The 24,349-nt window shown below is 42.1% G+C and overlaps 1 protein-coding gene and 1 long non-coding RNA gene across 6 annotated transcripts in view; one reads left to right on the forward strand and one right to left on the reverse strand.

Moving 5' to 3' along the window:
• LOC137334760 (uncharacterized) overlaps positions 1–3,971 on the reverse strand; it is an 88,524-nt gene extending 84,553 nt beyond the window's left edge. Inside the window, exon 1 of the long non-coding RNA XR_010966218.1 lies at positions 3,687–3,971. This is a non-coding gene — a long non-coding RNA (uncharacterized lncRNA). The remainder of the gene's footprint in view (positions 1–3,686) is intronic.
• Positions 1–24,349, forward strand: part of dcp1b (decapping mRNA 1B) — a 91,558-nt gene that overhangs the window by 48,484 nt on the left and 18,725 nt on the right. For all 5 annotated transcript variants that reach the window (XM_067999697.1, XM_067999696.1, XM_067999692.1 and 2 more), the window contains 3 exons: positions 8,162–8,228; positions 13,847–13,964; positions 18,921–19,061. In XM_067999697.1, coding sequence (XP_067855798.1) covers positions 8,162–8,228; positions 13,847–13,964; positions 18,921–19,061 — 326 coding nt within the window. The remainder of the gene's footprint in view (positions 1–8,161; positions 8,229–13,846; positions 13,965–18,920; positions 19,062–24,349) is intronic.

Here is a 24,349-nt window from a genome sequence, read left to right on the forward strand (position 1 = left end):
ATCAGAGGTAAAGTTACCATTTCTGAGACTTACAGACCAGGAAGATCTCAGATTGAATTCCCAATATGTGCTGAGTTACCTGGTTTCAGCTAGGGGAGTGGTTATGCTCCTATAGTTGGTTGTAGTGCCTCTGGGTTGGGGAAAGAAAATATTTGGCTAGGTTTCCTGCTCCTTGTCACTGTACAACAACCCATGCTGCACAAGACTGCTGGGTGAGGACAGGATTGGGCTCCACTGATGTTCTCTGCAGTCAGATAGAATGCTGCCACTTATCATTGATGTTCATACATGAGCGAGAGCCAGTTAGGCAATGTTATGGAGGGTGAGCACAGCCATAGGAACTGAACTTAAGCAAGGGAGTCAATGTCTCCAGACGGGGAGAGAGAACAAAGCAAATTTATAGAGAGATTTGGGGCTTGATATTAGGAGGGAGGCGAGTTGGCAGCGGGGGTTCGATTGGGCGCAGTCTAATTGAAGGCACTTACCTTGGCTTCCGGGTTTCGCGCTGGAAAGCTGCACAGCGGGCGGTCTGCGCACCCGCATCATAGGCTGTCAACTGGATGAACCCTATTTAAAGGGGCAGTCCTCCACTTACTGATGCTGCAGAAAACAGGCAAAATTACAGCATGGAGCAGCCCAGGGGGAAGGCTGCTCCCAGGTTTAATGTTGCCTCACTCCGGGTCTTACTGGATGGGGGAGGAGGAGGAGGGAGATCTTCCACCTGGCGAACGGGAGGAAGTCGCCTTCCTCTGCCACCATGAAGGCCTGACTCGAGGTGGCAGAGGAGGTCACCAACACCACCAACATACCACGCACCTGCATACAGTGCAGGAAGCGCTCCAATGACCTAAGTAGGTCAGCCGAAGTGAGTACACTTGCTCATTCCCCTACACTCTGTCTGCCACTTCACTGCTCCCACCCCAAATCTCCTTCTGCACTGCCAACACTACTCTATCACACCACTCCTCACACCCACTCAAAGCTCATCCTCATCTTACCTGCACTTAATCACCTCGCCAGTACTCATCCTACCACTCAAACCAATCCTCATACAATCTCATGGCTCCATCTCATACTCACCCTCTGACGCATGTCTTTCACTGTCAGCCTCACCCAACCTGCCACTACCTGTGCTGCAGCCACAGGGCATGCATCACATATGTGCAGTAGGAAGCGTAAGGCAAACGTGTGGTGAGCATGAAGGGGATGCACAAGGGTGTTTGAGGGTTTGTTATGATTTTTACTTGTATTTAATTTCTGATCAATTCACATTACATATTATATTGTCACCACTACTGCCACATCTTTGCAAATCTTGTCTGGTTTGTGCAATAATGCCCTTTCCTGAGGATCACCATGAAGATCCACAACTGATGCCACCCGTTGTATCACTGCAGAGTGGGTGCAGGTGTATTTGCAGGGCTCTTTTGTGCAGATGACTGAGAGACGCCAGCGATGTCCCCGGTGGCACACTGGAAGGATGTGGAGGAGAAGTTGTTGAGGGCAGTGGTGACTTTGGCAGCGACAGGTAAGAAGATGGTGCTCGGGCCAGCCGGGAGCAGCTCTGCATGAAGGAGGCTGCAGATGTCCACGACTACATGTCAAGTGACTCTCAGCCTCTGTGTGCACTGCTGCTCCGAGAGGTCCAGGAAGCTGAGCCTCGGTCTGTGGACCCTGTGGCGAGGGTAGTGCCTTCTGTGACGCATCTCTCTCAGCGGTTGCCCTCCCTCCTGCTGTGCAGGTGGATGTGTTGTGGAGCTCCACGTGTCAGAGGTGGCCGGCAAGGCTGGTGATGCTGTTCGTCCTCCGAGGAGGTCATGACTGCAGCTATGGCAGCCCCCATCTGGAAGATGTATGTTTGAGGGGGTCCGCAAGGTAGGTAAATGTGTCTGCAAACCGGGGTTGAGGTTGCAAGTTTGTGAATTTTATTGTTGGGAGGAGGTGGTGGAGGCCAAACTTTGTCCAAGGTGACAGAGTGGCATCCTTCAATGAGTGAGGGTCTCTTTTCCCCCTCCCCCCCCGACCTGTCAAATGGACCTTTGCAGCTGCCACAGGCTGATGGCTGCAACACGTGCATTTCAACTGGGAATGTTTCCCCCAGTAGGGGAAACAGTCTCAGTTGAGTTGAAAATCCCACCCCTCCTAAAATATCCTACAAATCAGGTCTGCTAACGACCTGAACTATAACATTAATTGCCTTTAGTGGGATGCTGGCGGGAGTCCCGCATGCGGGGGCTGCGCGCACATCTAAGCGCGTCACTGGGGAACTCGGAAGTGGGCGGGTTCCGAGCCAGGCTCCGGACCCGCCCCGGGAATCCATGATTTTCGGAGCCCCTCCGCCACGAACCCACCCGCTCGGACGTCGAAAAATCAAGCCCTTGATCTGTAAAACTCATCTAGGGGACAATACACATACAGAAGTCTATTGAACTTAGAATGTCCTTCAATTTGTTGACTTTGTGACAATTAAGGAGTTGGCCCAGTGGTAGCACTCTTGCATCTGAGTCAGAAGGTGATGGATTCAAGCCCCATGCAGAGACTTGAGCACATAATCTAGGCTAGCAGTTCAGTGAAGTCCTGAGGGAGTGCTGCACTGGTGGAGGTGCCCTCTTTTGGATGAGACATTAAACCGAGGCCCCGTCTGCCCTCTTGGGTGGGTGTAAAAGATCTCACGGCACTATTTGAATTAGAGCATGGGCGTCCTCCCAGTATCTTGACCAAAATTTACCCCTTAACCAACACCTAAAAACACGATTTATTTCATTGCTGTTTGGCTGCCGCATTTCCTACATTACAACAGTGACTACACTTCAGAAGTACTTAATTGGCTGTAAAGTGGTTTGAGACATCCTGAGGTTGTGATACGCATTATATAAATGCAAGTTCATTCTTTCTCTTGATTCTGTGCTATTAAATTTCGGTTCCCGTTGTTCTAGATTATTTAGAGTAAAATGAATACACACATAGAACAGAGACCAAGTGTGTAGTTGCAAATTCTTATTCTGTTCTTAAACAGCTTTTACCCGACATATATTAAACAAAGAGACAAATGTGAAGAGTTTTTGAAGTATACTTTGAATGACCTGATGAATCTCTGTTGCAGCATTGCACTATAAGATTAATGTTTTGCTTGCATCATATAAATTGTGTGACCCACAATGAAGAGTGGCTTGGTAAAAATGTTTATGTATTACATTATAACTATACCTAAGTCTCAGCAAACTTTCCTCAAATTTTTTTGAGAAAATCCTGAGGAAATTGAGGTAAACCTGGTGACATTTATGGCTTCCTGCTAAGGATTTACTGTAACTGATAACTAAGGACAATTAAAACTGGCAAGCTTTCTGTAAATTTCGTACTGTGTACCCGCAAATACAATCCTAGTATTGGATGTAGTTTATTTTATTAAAATGTTATACTTGAATTTTATTTTATAAAATTATCATGTCTATAGTATGTTTCTGTCATTGATGAGGAAAAGAAAGAGGAGTGGGCTATATCAGCATTCAGGTACTTTTAAAGCCTGGTGATGAAAATTTGATCACAGACAAGAGAGAAATTGCAATTAGGACATTTTTGAATTTGGCAGCCAAATCTAAATTGCAATTTGTAAAACAACTTTTTTAGAATATTATTTTATCTTATGTTGTAACCCACAAGTAGAAAGACTTGTGAGAAAATCTTACCTCCCGGGCACGTGTAGAAGCAGTTCAGCTGGGTCTCCTTCACAGTTATGCCTTTGTAGTTGATATCCGTTGCTTGTTGGTTGGACAACTGTATGGAAGCTTTTTGATGAACAACTGGTTGAAACATTTTACCTTCCAAGGCGATGATTCTATCTTCATTGAAAATACATACAACTCAGTGCAAATTAGTAGTATTTTAAACCAATGTCTGAAGGTGTTCAAGAGTTCTTTATTCAGAGTTCAGCCCAACAAAGCATATGCTAGGTGAGCATGCTCATTAATTGCTGTTTCTGATGCATTCCTTCAAAGAGTGAGAGGTAAAGGGAGGATGGCGGCTAAATACGCTGTCATCCTCCACTCCAGAGAATTACATTGTGGCCTGCACTTCTGCATCACTGCTGACGTTTTGATATGGAGTCCTCATCCCATTAAGAGGAAGCAAAGATAAAAGCTTCAGCAATGCCTGAATTACAAGCCAGCTAAGATTATAACATTCTCCAAGAATTCATGTAATGATCGTGTGATGAACAGTTAAAGCATTCCCTGCATTTCTAGTCCAGCTATGTGGGGGTGGGGGAGAGATGAGAGAAGAAATGTGCATAAATTAAAACAAATAATTATTAACTTATCCTCTGGAGCCTTATAGAACAAACACTTCTAAAGCATTTTTTATACCATTCTGAGGGAAGTATGAGTAAAGCATGTATCAGTCTGTATCCTGTATAACTGTTCACTGTATGTTTTTGGTAGTTTTGTTTTATGGAGCAAACCATTGAATAGTGTGTGTTATATTAGACCAGAATACTAAGGGTTGTTAAAGGGTTCTTTCTGTGTAGATATTCTATTGGAGAGAATGCCACAAATCATATCTTTTTGAAGGGCTGATGTAATGGAAATTTTTTTTTAAATGAAGTATCACTGAAGCTTACTGATTGCACTCGCATCTCTGAATCAGAAGGTTGTGGATTCAGAATTTGACATTTAACTGTTCATCACAAGATCATGACATGAATTCTTGGAGAATTTTATAATCTTAGCTGACCAATGACCATCTCCAACAATAGAGAGCCTAACCACCTCCCCTTGACATGGCATTACCATCACTGACTCCCCCACTATCAACATCTTGGGGGTCACCATTGACCAGAAACTGAACTGAACCAACCACATAAATGCTGTGGCTACAGAAGCAGATCAGAGGCTGGGTATTCTCCAGTAAATGGCTCACCTCCTGACTCCCCAAACCCTGTCCACCACCAACAAGGCACAAGTCAAGAGTGTGATGGAATATTCTCTACTTGCCCGGATGGGTGCAGCTGTAACAACACTAAAGAAACTTGACACTACCCGGGACAAAGCAGTCTGCTTGATTAGGCCAGTGGATAAAGTGCCAAACATCCATCCCTGGCGTACCGTGGTTGCATTGTGTACTGTCTGCATGATGCACTGCACCAACTCGCCATGGCTTCTTCAGCAGCACTTCCCAAATCTGCGACCTCCACCACCGAGAAGGACAAGGGCAGCAGGTGCATGGGAACACCATCACCTCAAAGTCACACACCATCCTGATTTGGACATATATCGCTGTTCATACATATATAGATTACACATTTATTTTAACTCCCTTTCCCTTTATTCATGTCTACAATTATATAAAAATCTTAGTGTACAATTTCATCTTATTTTTTCATTTTTTTTAAAATTTGAATTTCTATATAATTTCTTTAGTATTTTTCTTTCATCTCTTTATTTTAAACCCAAACATTGCTTTTATTCCTAACAAAGCCTTAAAAAAAGTTCAATTGCACTATATAATCCTCTCCTGATCAAACAACGTTATATACAATTATTATGTATTACACTCAGAATTCATTACTAAAAACGCCACTAAAACTGCCACACTTATTTTTAAAAAGCCACAATTTAACTTAATCAATCACTGTAAATCAGTGGCCCTTTGATATGTTCTACCTTAAATGAATAAAACAGTACTCAAGTATCAATTTTGAATACAATTTTCTAGGTCAAGGCTGGGAAATTCTTTTAAGAAATACACCTGCTTCCCTACCTCAGTCATGACCAGGCCCTGACCTTGAGGCCCCTGTGCAGTCACAGAAGCCATGTTTCTGACTGTTGATGGGACCTACTAAAAATACTTTTAGCACTTTCAAGATTAATATTTTGGTACTTTTTGAAATAAATATTGCAGCATCTTAGATGTTTTGTGGCAAGGAGTTCTCTAAATACCAAACCAAAATTGGGATTGATCAGGGTTACTTTTCTGAACTTTCAACAGTTTGTATTGCATAGGCCTACTGTGAGGAATTACAGTGGGGAGAAAAAAGATTTTTAAATTCAGCTGCCAGTCCCTTCTTTCTTCTCCCTTGCCCCCAACCCACCACCATAATCCTTTGTTCAGCAAGCCTGGAGAGTAAGTCTTAACTGATGCCTCCAAAGCAGCTCCTGGGTTAGTAGGCAGGAGGCATATTCAGATGGAGTGAACTATTTCCACATTATTCAAACAACCCAGCTGACTCTAATCATCTCATCTCCTATGGAAAATCTGAGTGTGAACGCTCTTCATAATTGGGATTCAGTTTCTTGGTATCTTAAATTCTATAGAAACTGGAGCAATGCTGAAGTGTGAATTCTAATATACAGTACGGCCTTTGGCAAAACAAAACACACATTCTTCCCTTGTATTAGTCTGGTTTGCTGTGAAACTAGTTGCAGTCCATCTGCAAGTTGGTTTTTCAATTGTGGAATGCACAATGTGCGATTATGGAACATAATCTGTACCAACATAATGACATCATTACGTTTTCTTCCGATGTAGGAACGTTGGGGTTGCTTGAAAGGTTCAAGTTACCAAAAATTTGCCTTTGGTGTATTCAGTGATAGAAGTGGGACTGCACTGGGATGCAGTACCAGAACCCAGTGCAACAGTGGTATTGGTAAATAGTACCTAGCTTAGTGGTGGATAGGATTTCCCAACTGAAGTATTTTGTTTAAATTTAATGCAGCATTCCTGGTAGCCGAGATGGTAAAGCGGGCTCTGGATAAGTTTATAGGAGCCAAGTATAGATTTGCAGTATTGCTGTGTACTCTTGTTGACTAGACTTCCTGATCTAAGAATAATTCTGTTAGACAAAAAGTGATTAATTGAATTTTTAATCAGATCAGAATTCAGTTGTACTTTATTGTGGACTCTCCATCACCTCAATGTAATGACAATTTGTTTGCCTGTTGATCTACAAGCTGTGACTTGCACTTCTGCACAGTGTTTACCAACAATTATGCTGTTTGAAATCCTGTTTATATAAACCATTTTGAAATGAAAATGTTTAGACATAAAATCTGTTGTTGGTGCAGATTTTTCATTGTTTGTTTAGGTAAGTTAGGAAACTAGCCTAAAATGAAGCTGAGAAATAGATACCGTGCAGCCGTTCAGAAATAAAATAAATTCTCTAAAATATTGGGTCCATAGCACATTGGTTTCTTGTTGGAGCATTTGCTATCTAACCAGTCTTCAGAAATATCAATCAGATTATTTGTAATTTCTATCATACATGTCTGTCTTTACATTCCTGCAGTAATTGGGAATAGTCCAAATGTGCTTTCACTGACTGCCTCTACACAACTAAATGTAACATTGATGTAGAGATCCTTGGTGCCTAAATTTTTACGTATGGTATAGATTAGTCAGTTTATTCCACTTCGAAGTAAACCTATTGCACTTTTTACTGGTGAGTTATGCACATCTTCCTTAAGTTGTGGAGTAAACTGAATCCCATTAGAGATTGAAGAACTTCGAGCATATCCAGAGGGCCCTCTCTTACTTTCCTGTGTGCCTTTTGTGCTTCAAAACATTTCTGCTGCTTGAAATTAATAGTGTGCTGGTCTTTGTCAAGCAAATTTAGCACTGTACCAGAGAAGCTGTAACATGTGCAGCAAGCTTTTTGTGTAAGCTTTTTAATAAATTACTCCAGCAAATCCCTGTGTACCTATAAAGGTTCAGTGAGTGCACTGTTCGTTTCTGGTATATTGATGGATCAATTATTTGTTTTTTAACTGCAAGTTGGTGAATTGTGTCTCAATAGTGAGCCCTCAAGTTCCAGCTGAAACAGTTTTCTGGCTAAATGTATTATATTATCCATTATCCATTCTCTACAGATCGTTTACTGTTTTTCATAGGCCAACAGTTGCTATTTTCAGGAGAGGTTGTGCTATGTCTAGCTTTTTCCTGACTGTAGATAGAGTGCCATCTCTCCATGGCAAGAAGTTATTTTCTTGCTAGTGGAATGTAACAGCTTCAGAGCCTATGTATATAAACATATCACTCAAGTGTTTTGTGGTCTACACGCTAGCGAACGTTTTAATGTGAACATTGGCAGTGAATTCGGTGGAAAAAAAATTGAAGAGTAAACTTTATCTTGCACATTGTCCAATGCATGCTTTATATTTTTAATTTTCAGTGTCTATCTATGGGATCTGGTTCTATGATAAGGCGGAATGTCAAAGGATTGCAGAACTTATGAAGAAGTAAGTGTCAGAAAACCTTTTAAAACTTAACCACAGTTGTTTATTTTTGTACGTTTATTTTTGCTACTGGATTTCTCCCCTGTCAACCCCCACCCCTTTCTGTACAACCACTGCTAGTCAGGTGACCAAAATATTCTGGAATGGAAACATCATAGTCATTGCCCTGTTCCACTCCTTCCTTGGTAGGACTAGGAGGTGCCACTCAGTTTTAGGCTTTCTGCTTATTTCACCCCTTTTTAATAGAGTCTCCACATAGTGCCTTATCAAGCAGTCCAATTCAAGAACTGAGCAGTGCAAATGTGGCCGGCGGGCGTAAACTCAGTCACACTTGATGGACAGTCACAAGATTTTGATCATTAGAAGTGATGTCATCTTTGACTTAAAGAATGCTTTTCTGGATCCTGACCAAAATGCTTGAGTGTCTTGTCATCAGATACTACAAAATATTGAGACACTATTTTACAGCAAGGCAGTGAACCACTTAGTGCAAGAATAAAGCCAAAAAACAAACCTCTTTGCATTACTCTTTTAAAACTTGCATTTCACTTTGCCAGATACACGTCCTTCTGTACTGTTGCCATATTTTTTGAAGGATTTTGCCAACAACTTTGGTGAGGAGTAGTTTTAGTTTCTAGTTTTTGTGTTGCCTTTGGTTCAACCTATCATTTTCATAGCTGCACTGTACCTAACAGATTCCAGTGACTGCTGGTTTGCTATTTTTCTTCTACATTTCTATGCATACCATCAATAACATCTTGTGTATATATAAATACCTTTTAACATGAAAATTGTCCAGAAGTGCTTCACAGAAAGGCATAAGGAGAAGAAGGAGAGACTGGAATAGGTGACTGATAATTTGGTCGAACAAAAGCAAAATACTGTGGATGTTGGATGCTGGAAATCTGAAATAAAAACAGAAAATGCTGGAAATAGTCAGCAAGTCGGGTAGCATCTATGGAGAAAGAAACAGAGTTAAAGTTTCAGGTCGATGACCTTTCATCAGAACTGGAAGGAGTTGAAGATATAACAGTTTTTAAGCAAGTACAGAGCCAGGCAAAGGGAGGGGAGGAAAGAACAAAAGGGAAGGTCTCTGATAGGATGGAGGGCAGGAGTGATTAAATGACAAAAGGGATGATGGTGCAAGGCAAGGAGGGTGGAAATGGGACAAGTAAAGAAACAAAAGATGGGCCTAGAAGAGCTGTAAATGGCATCAGCAAAACCATTACCAGCATTGCTGTCTGAAAAAATGGGAGCAGTGGTTATGATCTGAAGTTATTAAAATCAATGTTGAGTCCAGAAGATTGAAAGTGCCAATCGAAAGATGAGGTGTTGTTCCTTGAACTTATGTTGAGCTTCATTGGAACAGTGTAGGAAACAGAGGTCAGAGTGGGAGTGCGACAGGGAATTAAAATGGCAAGTGACCGGAAGGTCAGGGTGATACTTGCGGACTGAGCAGAGATGTTCAGCAAAGCGATCACCCAATCTGCATTTGGTCTCCCCAATGTAGAGCCGGCCACATCGTGAGCAGCGAATACTGTCTACTAAACTGAAAGTTCAACAAATAAATCACTGTTACACCTGGAAGGAAATTTGGGGCCCTGGACGGTGGGAAGGGAGGGGGTGAAAGGGCAGGCATTGCATCTCCTGTGCTTGCATGGGAGGATGCCGTGGGAAGGAGAGCAGGTATTAGGGGTGATAGAAGAGTGGACCAGGGTGTCACAGAGGGAACGGTCCCTTTGGAATGCTGAAAGAGGAGGGAAGGGGAAGATGTGTTTGGTGGTGGCATCATGCTGGAGATGGCGGAAATGGTGGAGGATGATACGTTGAATGTGGAGGCTGGTGGGGTGGAAGGTGAGGACAAGGGGGACCCTAACATGGTTCTGGGAGGGAAGGGAAGGGGTGAGGGCACAAGAGCGGGAAATGGGACAGGCAGGGTTGAGGGCCCTGTCAACTACAGTTTGGGGGGAATCCTTGGTTGAGGAAAAAGGAAGAGATGTCGGCCTTCATTGCAAGATTGGTTTTTAAAGGAGGAAAAGGAATGCAGAGATGGAGAGGTTTGGAGAAGGAATTCCAGAAAGTATGACTCAAGCAGTTGAAGACTCTGCCATCATTGGTGGGTGGGGGCGGAGGCACCAAAGCCCAGAGTTAGGGGAACAAAGTGTTTGGGAGGAAATGTAGGACTGATGGAAATTCTAGAGACAGAGTGGGGCAAGGCCGTGGAGGGATTTAAAGATTAGGCTTTTAAACTTAGTGGCTTAGAAATTCAGCCACGCAGCACCCATTTTGCAGGCACTAAACGACTGTCTAAGCATCCTATAAGGCGGGAAGGAAGTGCATGCTCGTGAGCCGGAAATATCAAGAAATTGGCATGCAGTGCCCACGCGTGAAACAGGCGTTGGGTCCTTTGCATATGCAAATAAGGAGCATAATGCCAGTTTGAGGCCCTCACTGCAAGATTAGTGTTTGCCCTGAGGCAGCAGGCAACAGTGCCGGCTGCGCTCAGGAAAACCAAGCCTACATGCGATCTAACAGGTGGTTCTTAAAGGAACTGCCTGTTAGGCCGCAACCAACAAGTTAATATTTTATAATATACTTACCTGAAGTACTGAGGGATTGCTGTACTGTCGGAGGTGCAGTCTTTTGGATGAGAAGTTAAACCGAGGTTCAGTTTGCCCTCCCAGGAGGACATAAAAGATTCCATAGCACTATTTCGAAGAGCACGGGAGTTCTCCCCAGTGGCCTGACCAATATTTATCCCTCAACCGACGCCACTAAAACAGATTATCTGGTCATTTTTGCATTGCTGTTTGTGGGACCTTGCTGTGTACAAATTGGCTGTAGAGCGCTTTGGGCTGTTCTGAGGTCGTAAAAGGCGATATATAAATGCGAGTTCTTTCTTTTAACGTGTATTTGCCTGAATGTTACAAGAACCCAAGCCGTTGCCAGTCCCCACCACCGGTGATCACCGCCACTCCCTCCCCCCGGCCACAGCTAGCCCCCGGCCTGGTTGCCCCTTTTCTGATTTACCTGAGGGCCACTGTGATATCTTTTCTCTCTAAAGATGCTGATTGATCTGTTTACTTCCAGCATTTTCTGTTTTCTCTCTGATTTCCAGTTTTTTAAAACTTGTTTTTAAATGTATATTGTGTTTAGATTATATCTCTGATCTCTGTTGGACAAATTGGGCATCAAGAAACTTCTGTTTATGAAAGAGCCTCATTTTCTTCTTTTAAAAAAGCTCTTTTTTAATTAAAAAAATGATTCTTTCAGTAGGGAAGTGGGAAGGGTTAGGGTGAATATAGCTTTAAAGAGGAAGGTTAAGTACTTTTACTGTTTATAAAAATTTGCGATAGGTTGGGAAACTATCAACAACGATGCTGGAAAGCAGACATGCTCTACGGGGTTATCCCAACCTAAAAGTGGGTTGTACCTGCTTGACTTTTTAAACATATGAAATTAATTCAATCAGAACACTATATAGAAGACCTTAAAGTGAGATTTCAAAAAAATCCAGTCCTAGTGGTCTTGTTTAAAGAGCAGACAGTGGAAGTAGAATGTAAGAATGCGGTTTAATTTTGACTTAAAATTAGATTGGATTTATGCCACCTCCTTAAAGTGAGATGGCATATTCATGTTCTTTTGGGGAAAGGGCTGGGGAATGGATTTTCGAGGGTATCTTTTTGAACGCCAGCACCAGTGCGAGGGGCCGAATGGCCTCATTCTGCACTGTAATGTTTTAAGATTGATCATTTGGTTAGCCATTGAATTTATGACCAGGTGTTCAGGACCTTTTGGGCTTTGAGTTGGTGATACTCAAGTATTTTGGTTCATTGATTTAACTGATACCTGTTTTTTTTTGCATTGCCTTTTCTTCTGTACTATCATCTTTCCCTAAATGATGTCATCCTTGTTATTTAGGAGAGAAATGTTTCAGTTGATTGGCATCAACTGCATCCACAAAGATGTTTTTCTTGTTTTCACCACCAGTGTGTGGTGATGTGGATCAGATTTACTTGCTCTTCTGTTCCTGCCCTCTCCACTATCCTCCATCCCAGCTCCTCAAAAAGAGTTTCTGTCTAAGACTGATTAAGTCACCCTTTCAATGAAGCCGGTATGTGAATGTGGGTTGACTGGAGTTCAAGACTTTTTCACTGGTGTAGGTGTATCTGTATGTACTAAAAAGAAAAATGTTAACAGTTTATTGGTATTGGTAACCAAGGAAGATGTGTTGTCTCCCAACATGATGTTTCATGGATTCGTACTTTGCATATTTGTGCCTATAATTCCCCACACATGGACAGTTCCCGATTGAAAATATCCTTTCGTGGAGAGGTAATGAGCAATTTCTATAAGTACAGAGGGAATGCCACTCCCGACTGCTCTCATATGGTTAAAATAATATATGGGGTGGGGTAAGAAAAAATGTTTTCAAATGTTTTTTTAAAAAACATTATCAAGAGTAGCCTGAACATTTGTTGCAGACTTCTAAACATTATAGTATTTTAGATTTCAAAAACAATAAAGTTTACTGATTTCAAAATAATGTTCAAGGTAAAATACATTCTTCAGTTTTCAAAAAATAACCTGAAAGTCAAGTTTCTAATAGATTACTCGCAAAGTGAATAATGTTCCTGTTAAATATTTGCTCATTTGAGGCAGTAACCTTTGTAAAAAAGCAAAATACGCTCTAATTAATGGATAGGTTCCACCCATAGAAAGAGATAGAGAGCTTGGATATGCAGCTCATGGGAATGTGGCCTCTGTGCAATTTGCCATGCAGTGACTGTCTGGATCATAGAACATAGAAAATAGGAGCAGGAGTAGGCCATTCGGCCCTTCGAGCCTGCTCCACCACTCAATATGATCATGGCTGATCCTCTACCTCAATACCATATTCCCACTCTCTCCCCAGACCCCTTAATGCCTTTTGTGTCTAGAAATCTATCTAGCTCCTTCTTAAATATATTCAGTGACTTGGCCTCCACAGCCTTCTGTGGTAGAGAATTCCACAGGTTCACCACCCTCTGAGTGAAGAAATTTCTCCTCATCTCAGTCCTAAATGTCCTACCCCATATCCTGAGACTGTAACCCCTCGTTCTGGACCCCCCAGCCAGGGGAAACATCCTCCCTGCATCCAGTCTGTCTAGCCCTGTCAGAATTTTATATGTTTCAATGAGATCCCCTCTCTTCTAAACTCGAGTGAATACAGGCCGAGTCGACCCAATCTCTCCTCATGACAGTCCTGCCATCCCAGGGATCAGTCTGGTGAACCTTTGCTGCACTCCCTCTATGACAAGTATATCCTTTCTTAGGAACAGGCAGTGAGAGGAGATGAGACTCTTCTCTAAAAGGAGAAAAGGAAAATCCATAGTCAAATTAATGCGCACTACTGTTATGCGCTTCTGAGAAGCTGATTTAAAGTGGCCTATTCTTTGAAACCAGCTATCTTGCCCACATCCTGAGAACAAATTAAAAAACTTTCCTGATTCTCAGCATGTAATGTGGATCAGATTTCATATCTAAGAAGAATGTAATGTCAGTTTGTGAAAATAGACATGTACAATGTTGTATTAAATTTTATTTCAAGTTTTATGTTTACTTTTTATTCTCAACCTCAGTTTAACTCAGTTGGAGCAGTTGAAGGCCCAGCAGGGAATTGAATCACCAAACTCTGGTGACAACAAAGCTGTGGATATTGTGCAGATGTTGTTCAAAGCTGAACATGAATATAACAAGGTGAGTGTGATGGCCACTAAGTAAGTAAGATCCAAGTAAATGAGGGAAGGAAATGCTTGGACTATTTGCAGTGGATGGATGTAAAGGGAGTGTATCCCCAGCCTGATTTATTCAGGTTGTAGCCTTATCCCTTTGTTTAGTTAATACGTTTCAGTGAGATGCTGGGCAGTTTTGAATAAAACAAAAACAGTTCAGTAAGCTACAGAAATGCATTAGAAGTCAGTCCAATGGGTTGTGTACCATGCATCACACTTGACAAAATATCTAATGTGCACAGTTGAACAAGGCTAACTTGGACGGCTAAAATCAACCAAATACAACTTAACAAATGATAACATATCCTACTTCTGACACCAGGACAAAACAGTTAATCTTCCCTGATCCCTAGTAGGAGAGAGCATGCTGGCTGTGCTCATATCATCACCAAGAGCTCAAACATTAACATACCCCAACCATAAGTGTCTAGCTCATGAACTTCTATACAATGTGATACCCCCAAATTTGGTGCAACATCAGCAAATTTCAATACTATGCAACAGTAGTTTAAGAAGCCTCTATACTTAACCTTCCTTGATCTCGCCGCAGCCTTTTACACAGCCAACTACTTTGTCATGCTCCAACGCCACCTCCTCCGTTGTTCAGCTTGGTGGGACTGCCCTTGCTTGGTATCACTCTTACCTATCCAATCATAGGCACAGCACCTCCCATGGTGGCTTATTTTCCCGCTCCCACACTGTTATACCAAGGATCTATCCTTAGTCTGTTCCTCATCCTTATCGCATGCTGCTCCTTGGCAACATTATCTGCCGACATGGGGTCAGCTTCCATATGTATTGCATAAAATTTACAACACAGAAACAGGCCATTTGGCCCAACTGCTCCATGCCGGTGTTTTTGCTCCACACGAGCCTAAATGTATGCTGACAACATCTAGTTCTACCTCTTCCAACCCTTCCACTACCTCTGTGCCTATCCGGTCTTGGGTGAGCTGCAATTTCCTCAAGCTAAATATTTGAAAACCTGAAGCCACGATCTTCAGTCCCCGCCACAAACTACGTACCCTTCCTACCAATTCCATCCCCCTCCCCAGTCACTATCTTGGGTGTGCATTGAACCTGACTGTTCACAACATTGGCCTCCTTTTAGTCTCCAGGTTGATCATGTGACCGCCATATCCTCGCCATCACAATGACTGCCTACTTCCGTAACGATGCCTGACTCCGCCCCGCCCTCAGCCTATCAGTTGCTGAAACCCTCACTCATACCGTTGTCAGTTCCAGACTCGGCTATTTCAGTGTTGTTTTTGTGGCCAGCCTCCCATGCTCCACTGTCTATGAACTTCAGCTCATCCAAAACTCTGTTGCCTGTTTCCTATCCTGAACCAAACCCGCATGCCCATCACCCCAGTGTTGCTTACCTACATTGGGTCCCAGGCACCAATGCTTCAAATTTAAATTTCTCACCTTCTTGTTTAAATCATTTCACGTCCTCGCTTCTCCCTAACTCTTGTAACCTCCTCCTGCCCTATGACTATTCCACTCACCCCCATCTCCAGTCCTCTGAATCTGGCCTCTTGTACATCCTCCCCTACCTCCCCCCCACTCTCCCCTCCCCCCCCCCCCCCCCCCCACGCCTTTGCCCCAGTATTGGCAGCCATGCCTTGAGCCACTAGGCCCACGCTCTGGAATTCCCTCCCTAAATGCCTCGCCATCTCCCTCTCCTCTTTTAAGACTTTCGTTTAAAACCCATTGTTTGACTAAGCTCCCCCTCCCCCCATCTCTCCTTTTTGGCCCAGCTTCTGTTTTGTTATTACACCTCTGTGAAGTGCTTTGGGATGTTTTTCTATATTAAAGGCACGATATAAATGTTGCTGCTATATACATTAAATGATCTGGACTTTAGTATTGAGGGAATAGTATTGAAATTTGCTGATGTTGCACCAAATTTGGGGGTATGACATTGTGATAAGGATTGTGAAAGACTGCAGGAGAACATCGAAAAGGTAGTAGGATGGGTAGATGGATGTCAGATGCAGTTCAATTTATACAGATGTGAAGTAATACAGATAGGGAAAGTAATGGAAAGATTTTAAATGGAGTAGAGAATTAGATAGAATTAGGTAGAATCTACAGCACAGAAACAGACCATTAGGCCCAACTTGTCTATGCCGTTGTTCATACTACACACAAGCCTCTTCCCACTAATCACTTCTTCCCATCCTGCCTCCGTATCCCTCTATCCCTTTCCCCCTCGTGTGTGCATCAAGCCTCCCCTTAAATCTGTTAACGCTAGATGCTTCAACCAGTCTATGTGACAGCAAGTTCCACATTCATACTGTTCTCTGTAAAGAAATTCCAACTAAATTCTTTATTTGATCTATTAGTGGCTATCTTTTATTTATGCCCCCTTGTTTTGGACTCACCCACTAGTGGAAACAGTTCTCCATGTCCACTCTATCGAACCCCTTCATAATTTTAAAGACCTCTGTCAGGTGTCCTTAGTCTTTTTTCCAGAGAACAGAGCCCCAGCCTGCACAATCTTTCCTGATAGTTGCATCCTCTCAATTCTGGTAACATCTATGTAAATCTTTTGTGCACTTTCTCCAATGCTTCAATATCCTTTTTGTAGTATGGAGACTAAGAACTGTACACCGTATTCCAAGTGTAGTCTAACCAAGGCTCCATACAAATTTAACATTAGCTCCATGTTTTTGTTTTCCATTCTTCTAGAAATGAACCCCAGTTCTTCGTTTGCACTCCTTATGGCCTTATCAACTTGCATTGTTACTTTTAACGATTTACGTATCTGCAACCCCAGATCTCTCTGCTCTTCTACCTCATTCAGTTTTTTACCTTCCAAGGAATAAGTGGCCTCCTTAATTCCTCCTACCAAAATGAGCCAACCTCCACACTTTGCTATATTGAATTTTATTTGCCATTTATCCACCCACTCTGCAAGCCTGTTTATGTTTCTCTATATTATGGTGTAATCTTCCATATTATTTACTATATCCCCCAATCTGATATCAGCTGCAAATTTCAACACCATACCTCCAATTCCTCCGTCCAAATCAATTATGTATATGGTAAATAACTGGTTCCAGCATGGAGCCCTGTGGGTCACCAGTTCCCATTTCTTCCCATTCTTGAGAAACTTCCCTTAATTTCTATCTTCTGTTTTATTGTTTTGTAGTCACCTTTCAAACCATTTTGCTACCTGGCCCCTGACTCCACATGTCCTGACCTTTGCTATGAGTCTCTTATGTGGTACTTTAATAAAGGCCTTTTAAAAGTCCATATATCTACTACATTGCCCTTGTCTACTCTTAATAAATTCTTTTAAGAAGTAACAAAGGTTGGCTAAACATGACCTTCCTTTTAGAAACCCATGCTGACTATATTTTATCATATTGTCCATCTCTAGATGTTTTGTTATCTGATCTTTTAGCAAAACTCTCATATCTTTCCTACCATTGATGTTAAATTAACTGGTCAGTAATTCCCTGGATTAGTTCTATCTCCCTTTTTGAAGATAGGAATTACATTTGCTGTCCGCCAGTCCTCTGGCACTGTTTCTATTACATTTATTTATGGATGCCTCTGCTTTCTCCTCTCTATTTTCTTTTGAAGATCCACTGGTGCATTCCATCTGGACCCAGAGTTTTGTCTTCCTCAAGTTTGGCTAGTTTGTCTGGTGTCTCTTTTCTATCTTAACTATTGTAATATCCCTCTTTACTTCTACAATTGTCATTTTTACATTATTAGCCTCTTCAGTGAAAACTGAGGCAAAGTATCTATTCAGTATCCCTGCCATTTCAGTATCATCTCCTGTGAGTTTATTTTGCTCATCCCTTACTGGCCCTTTCCCTATCTAATTTTTCTTTTGTTACTTATGCCTCTGGATTACTATTTCTCTTTTATATTCTTTGATATTTTCATTTCATATTTCTTCTTTGTCGTCTTAATTGTCTTTTGCCTCTTGCCTAAGCTCATCATATTCCCTTTTATCTTCCTCCTTTTATTGTTTATGTACTTTGTGTATGCCTTTTTCTTTAGATTCAATATTATCCTCACCTCTTTATTTATCCATGGCGTCTCATTCTTGGCTAAGAGGAGCAGAGGGATTTTCGTATGCAGATACACAGGCAATTAAAGGTGACAGTACAAATAGGTAAGGCTACAAAAGCGGCAAAACTGAATCTTTGGTTATGTATGTAGAGGCATAGAATACAAAAGCAAGGAGCTAATGTTGAACTTGTACAAGATCATAGTTAGGCTGCAGTTGGAGCATTATGTGCAGGTCTAGGCACCCCATTCTGGGAAGGATATAAAAGCATGGAAAAGGTATAGCGTCGATTCACGAGGATGTTACCAGGGATGAGGAGTTACAGTTATGAAGAGAGACTTGAGATGTTAAGGTTTTTTTCATTAGAGCTGAGAAGGTCAAGAGGTGACTTAAGAGGTCTTCATGATTATGAAATGTTTATGATAAAGTAAATAGTGATAGGTTTCAACTAGTAACAAGAAAGAGACGAGAAAACATTGCTTTACAAAGAGGGTGGTTAAAATGTGGAATTCCCTGCCATAGATTGTTGTTGAAGCAAAGTCTATAAATTCTTTTAAATTGGATTAGTTGTTTGAAAAAGAGAAATGTTAGGTAAGGGGAGTGAGCAAGATAGTGGGATTAGATTAGGTGGCTCCTGTGCACAAAAACACCGGTGCAGACTAATTGAGCCAAATGTCCTGTTTTCTGTGCTGTAACATTCTATGACTTGAGATCAGTCATACATTGTCACCTTTTCAAATGTTAATTTGGTTTGGAAATCGATCAGACGGGGTGTATAACTGGCGACTGATCCTTCACCGCCAGTTTTCCACCTGACAATAAAAGTTAAAATTACCCCTGTGTAACTATTAATGCTCTTTCAAGTTCAGTATCTTTTAATTTTTGTTTCAGGTTAAACAATCCTCCGAGCCAAAGCAGATAACTAGTTCCAGTCTGATTCACGACAGTTCAAACCTGATCAAGCCAATTCCCATTAAACTGACTGAGTTTGGAACAGACACCCGTAACCAACAAGTACAGCAACAGGACAAGGTATTTGGTTTAAAGTTTACCAATGACTCTGTGGCATTGCTTGTAGTGTCTATTTCTGTGTTGGAGGATGTGTTATTTTATATTAACAGGAATTTTGTACCATGTTCTCCTGTGGCAATACACAAGGACAAAAAATATTAGATGCCTCTTCCAATAACTATCTGTTTTGTTCCTACTGTGTTTCTTTTTTTTCTATTTCTTTTTCTCTTTTCCTCTTCCTCTTTTTTTTCTCTCTCACTTTTTCTCTCTTTTCTTCTCTCTTGTCACACTTACCTCATTGTGATTCTCTATCATGCTGTCCAACTTTGCACCATTGTTTCTGCCGTAGTCTTTTCTTTGTCTCATTCAACCCTCATCCCATTTCTCCTCTTTTATATTTCTCCTGCGTGCACAACCACATATGTTCCTTTTTCTAATGTACTCAATACCTATCTGTTGCTTAAGAACTGGGCAATGTAAGAACATAAGAAATAGGAGCAGGAGCAGGCAATTCGGCCCCTCGAGTCTGCTCCGCCATTCAATAAGATCATGGCTGATCTCCTACCTCAACTCCACTTTCCCGCCCTATCCTCAGGAAGGGAGTTGGAAGGCAGCGCATGTTAAGGTGGAGCTGGGGAGAGGTCATGCACATGGGTGGTTTGAGAGAGAGAGAATATGGAGCTAAAGATCAGACTAAGGGCTGTGAGGTAAGGTAGCAAGGGCTTTGTGTTAGAATGTGCGAGTGGGTAGATGGGGCTGGTCCTAGGAATCATAATAGGAGTTGGGGTGTTGGGAGCACGAGGATCTGAGAGAATGCAGTCTGAGATCTGGGAGAACTTTGAGGGTAGGTGGCTTTGGGAGCACACAGGGAGATTATGGCATTAGAGTATTCACACAGGCCTCAGGGTGAAGGAAGCTGGTGGCTGAGAGTACTTGGGGGAGTTGGGAAAGCACTCCAGAGAGAGTATGAAAACTAGGAGGACTCAGAAGATTTGGGGTCTGGAAAAACAAGCTTGATAGAACGATGCACTACAGTATAAAAATAAAATGTACAATTTAATAATGCTGTCACTTGTGTCAGCAGATGGTTCCACTGATCAAATCCAAAAATATAAGTTTAAAAAACTTACAAAACTCCGAGAGGAGAAGATCATTGGGCGCTAAATTGGGCCGTGTAACGCCCGTTGTTTCGGTGCTACACGGCCTCTCCAACATACCAAGATGGATTCTTGGCTGCGCACGCACATTTCCAGCGTGACGTGCAGCGGACGCCATCTTGGTATAGGAGTCAGCGCATGCACAAATACCAAACAAGTATGTAAAGTAAGGAGAAAATGGATACAATCAGCGTGCAACGCTGATTTAAAGTGATAGGCACCATTTTGGGACTTAATGCTCAACTCAACGCACAACCATCTGAACGTGTCTGAGTGCGTGGAGGACCCCCACCAGTTCTATTTAAAGGGACTATGCAGGATTTACAGGTTAGTAGCTCGATTATTGCCTCTGGCTGCTGAGACATTTGTAACTGTTTTCGGAGGTCTCCTATACTTGAATGCTAGGACTAGGGGACATAGTCTAACATTTAGAGCTCGGACATGCAGGACTGAAGTTATGAAATGCTTCTACACGCAAAAGGTGGGAGAAGTTTGGAATGCTCTTCAACAAATAGCGGTTGATGCTAGCTCAATTGTGAATTCTAAATCTGAGATTGATAGATTTCTGTGAACCAAGGGTATTAAGGGATATGGGGCTAAGGCAGGTATATGGAGTTAGGTCACAGGTCCGCCATGATCGCATTGAATGGCAGAACAGACTCAAGGGGCTAAATGCCACTGCTACTTGCTGCCTCCTGATATGCGCCACCTTCTCCTGCAAGAAAGTGGGACGTGTGTCTGGGTGATGTGCCTGTCATGGTTGAATAGCTGCCAGTGTGTGTAGCCTGAGTTGTGGGTGGGTGGCTTGCAACAGTGGTAGTGTGTAAGGATGAGAGGAAGCATCTGATTGGAAGAGTTGAGTACTGATGGAAAGAGTTTGTTGGTATGTGGGTGATAGTGCGTGGAGCAGTGGATGCGGCTAGTGGTGTAGTTGATAAGAGAAGCCACTTGACAGTTAATCTCACTCACCTTGACCACTTATGTCAATGCATTGAACTTCTTCCTGCACTGCCATCCATGTTTATGATGCTGTGCGCCTGGCATTGACTTCATCGCTCGCTGCCTCCCACTGCCTTTTGGGTCTGGATATAGGATGTCCCTCCTTCTGTCCACCTCTTGCAGCAAGACCTCTAGAGCATCAGCAGATAACCTTGGTCGACGCACTCTTGCAGGCGTGTACAAACTCAGATCGACAGATTGGTGAGGTCTGGCAAGCAGATTGGAGGATGTGGGATTTAGTGGTGTGCAACCTTTATTCCACATTTTAACATAACTCATCAGTTTGTAAACATAGGGATGGGAGCTGCATCTGTGTTTTGCATGTGCGATGTCTGATCTCCGTTCAGACTCCACACAGACTGCAGACTTATTTTCAGCAAATAACAGGTACCAGCCTGCCTTTAAGAGATAGGGCTCCCCCTGCTGGTGAAAGTGTGAATTGCATTGAATCCTTGTGTCAACGCTGATTTGGAATGCTGCTTGAAGGTAAGTCTTCAGGCCTCACGAAAGTCTCGTCCTGCCTGCGCAGGGGCCATTGGGCGCGGGCTAATAGTGGATTGCGCTATCCGCACCCAATAATAGGCCCTATCCAATTTCTCCCCCATTGTGTAGAGGTGAAAGTAGGACTTTTATGCTTGGATATCATTCATCTATTTTCAAAATGGAGCAATATCTGCAAAACATGATAAAAATCACATGATAATTACGGATGAGGAAGGCCATTTGGCCCATTATAATCCATCCAGCCAGAGTGATCCTACAGTCTCTTTGTATCAACACCTAGTTGTTTTCTAAATGACCTGTAATTTAAATCTGTATTCACTTGTCCTACTCTCAATTTAGCTTAATATTTTAGATTTACCTTTTTCCATTCACTCAACTATCTTGTGTCTTGGCAACCAGAACTGGACACAGTACTGTGCAGCCTGATCACAACTTCCTCTAAGTTGTGTTCTGCTGTTTTTTAGCTATGTAGTTTAAATTCTGTTACATTTGTTCACCCTGCTCTGCATTGTATATTGAACGTTGAGCCTCCAAAGACACCATCGAAGCCTCCTTCAACTTCATTCTTAACTATTTCAACACCATTCATTAAGTATGTGTGTCACTCTTTTTTTCTTCCTATGTGCATTATTTTCCACTTGTCTCTGCCATTGTTCTGCCCACAAACACATTTTGTTCAATTCAGTATATAATTTGTGAGCTGCTTCCTTCAATTTAACTGCTGCTCCTGGTTTGGTATCATCTATAAGTTTGACTAATTTTTTATTGAGTCTCTGAATCCAACTCATTTGTTGCAAATTAGAAACAACAGTGATCCCAACACTGAATCCTGAGGCATCCCACTCAGTACTCCCCACCCACCCACCCCAAGATAACTCCTCTAACAAGTACCCTTTGTTTTCTGCCCTTCAGCCAATTTCTTACCCATTGTAAAATGTATCCTGAATCACCAGGGCTTGGAGCTTAACTAATAGCCTTTTGTGTGAACTTGCCAAATGACTTTTAGAAGTCTACGTACACTACTTTGTGAGGTTTCCACCATCCAGTTGGATTTTTACTTCTTTGAAGAAGTCAAGAAGGTTGGTCAAGCCACCTTGACTGCTGTTTACTAAGTTGTATACACAATCCTCAAGTTTACTCCTGATAATCAATTCCATTAATTTACACGGAATTGAAGTAAGACTAATGCATCTGTAGTTAATCGTGCCTATTCGGTAACCTTTTTTGAATATGGGCCTGGTTAGCCTGTTTCCAATCTATTGGTTTCTGTTGAGTGTCCAGTAACTCCCTCATAGTGATTGTCAGTAGCTTCTCCCTAGTCTCTTTCAACACACTGGGATAAATGTCATCTATCCCTGTGGTTAATTTATTTTGAGCCCTTTTCAGCTGTTTAGCATTCCTATTTCATTTATATCAAAGCCATTCATTTTGCCTCTGTTGTCTGTGATTGGGGAAGGAATATTACTACCGTGTTCACTAGTGAATATCTGGGGGAATATTCAGAATATTTACTATTTTGTAAAATACCAACGTAATCTTTGGTTTTGAGCCTGTTTGCTTACTTAATGGTCCTCACCTCTTCTCTGACTGCCCTATTACTATTGCAGTGCTGAAAAACTTTTTTTTTTACTGTTGCGCTTTGCCTCCCTTTGCTAGCATTGCTTTTTTCCTAGGTCTTTCTTTGCCCCTCTGATTATCCTTTTAACGTATTTCTGCATTTTCCCATATTCATCCCTTTCTCCCTGCAGGATTTGTAGAGGTTATATGAGGTCTTTCTTACACTTTTTTAGTTTGTTTCCTAATTGATTTAGGGTAACACTTACTTAGTTTGTGTTTGCTGATTACAGGTAAGTATTTATTCTACTTGTTTAGCATTACTCCTTGAAATGTGTTCTACTTGACCCCTACTGAATTGTTGATAAACATCGTGCGCCAATCTATTTGATTTAGTTTTTCCTCATTTTCTTTGAATTTAGCCATTTTACAGTTATAGGAATAAGAACATAAGAAATAGGAGCAGGAGTAGGCCATACGGCCCCTCGAGCCTGCTCTGCCATTCAATCAGATCATGGCTGATCTTCGACTTCAACTCCACTTTCCTGCCTGATCCCCATATCCCTTGATTCGCCTAGTGTCCAAAAATCTATTCATCTCAGCCTTGAATGTATTCAATGACTCAGCATCCACAGCCCTCTGGGGTAGAGAACGCCAAAGATTCACAACCCTCTGTAAAGAAATTCCTCCTCATCTCAGTCTTGAATGGCCGACCCCTTATCCTGCGACTGTATCGCCTAGTTCTAGACTCTCTAGCCAGGGGAAACAATCTCTCAGCATCTACCCTGTCAAGCCCCCTCATAATCTTATGTTTCAATGAGATCACCTCTCATTCTTCTAAACTCCAGAGTACAGGCCCATTCTACTCAACCTCTTCATAGGACAACCCTCTCATCACAGGAATGAATTCAGTAAACCTTCGTTGCACCACCTCTAAGGCAATTATATCCTTCCTTAGATAAGGCGACCAAAACTGTATGCAGTACTCCAGGTGAGGTCTCACTAAAGCCATGTACAACTGTGGTAAGACTTCCTTACTCTTGTACTCCAACCCACTTGCAATAAAGGCCAACATGCCATTTGCTTTCCTAATTG

The sequence above is a fragment of the Heptranchias perlo genome, chromosome 18, assembly GCF_035084215.1.
Source record: "Heptranchias perlo isolate sHepPer1 chromosome 18, sHepPer1.hap1, whole genome shotgun sequence".
Taxonomy (NCBI): Eukaryota; Metazoa; Chordata; class Chondrichthyes; order Hexanchiformes; family Hexanchidae; genus Heptranchias; species Heptranchias perlo.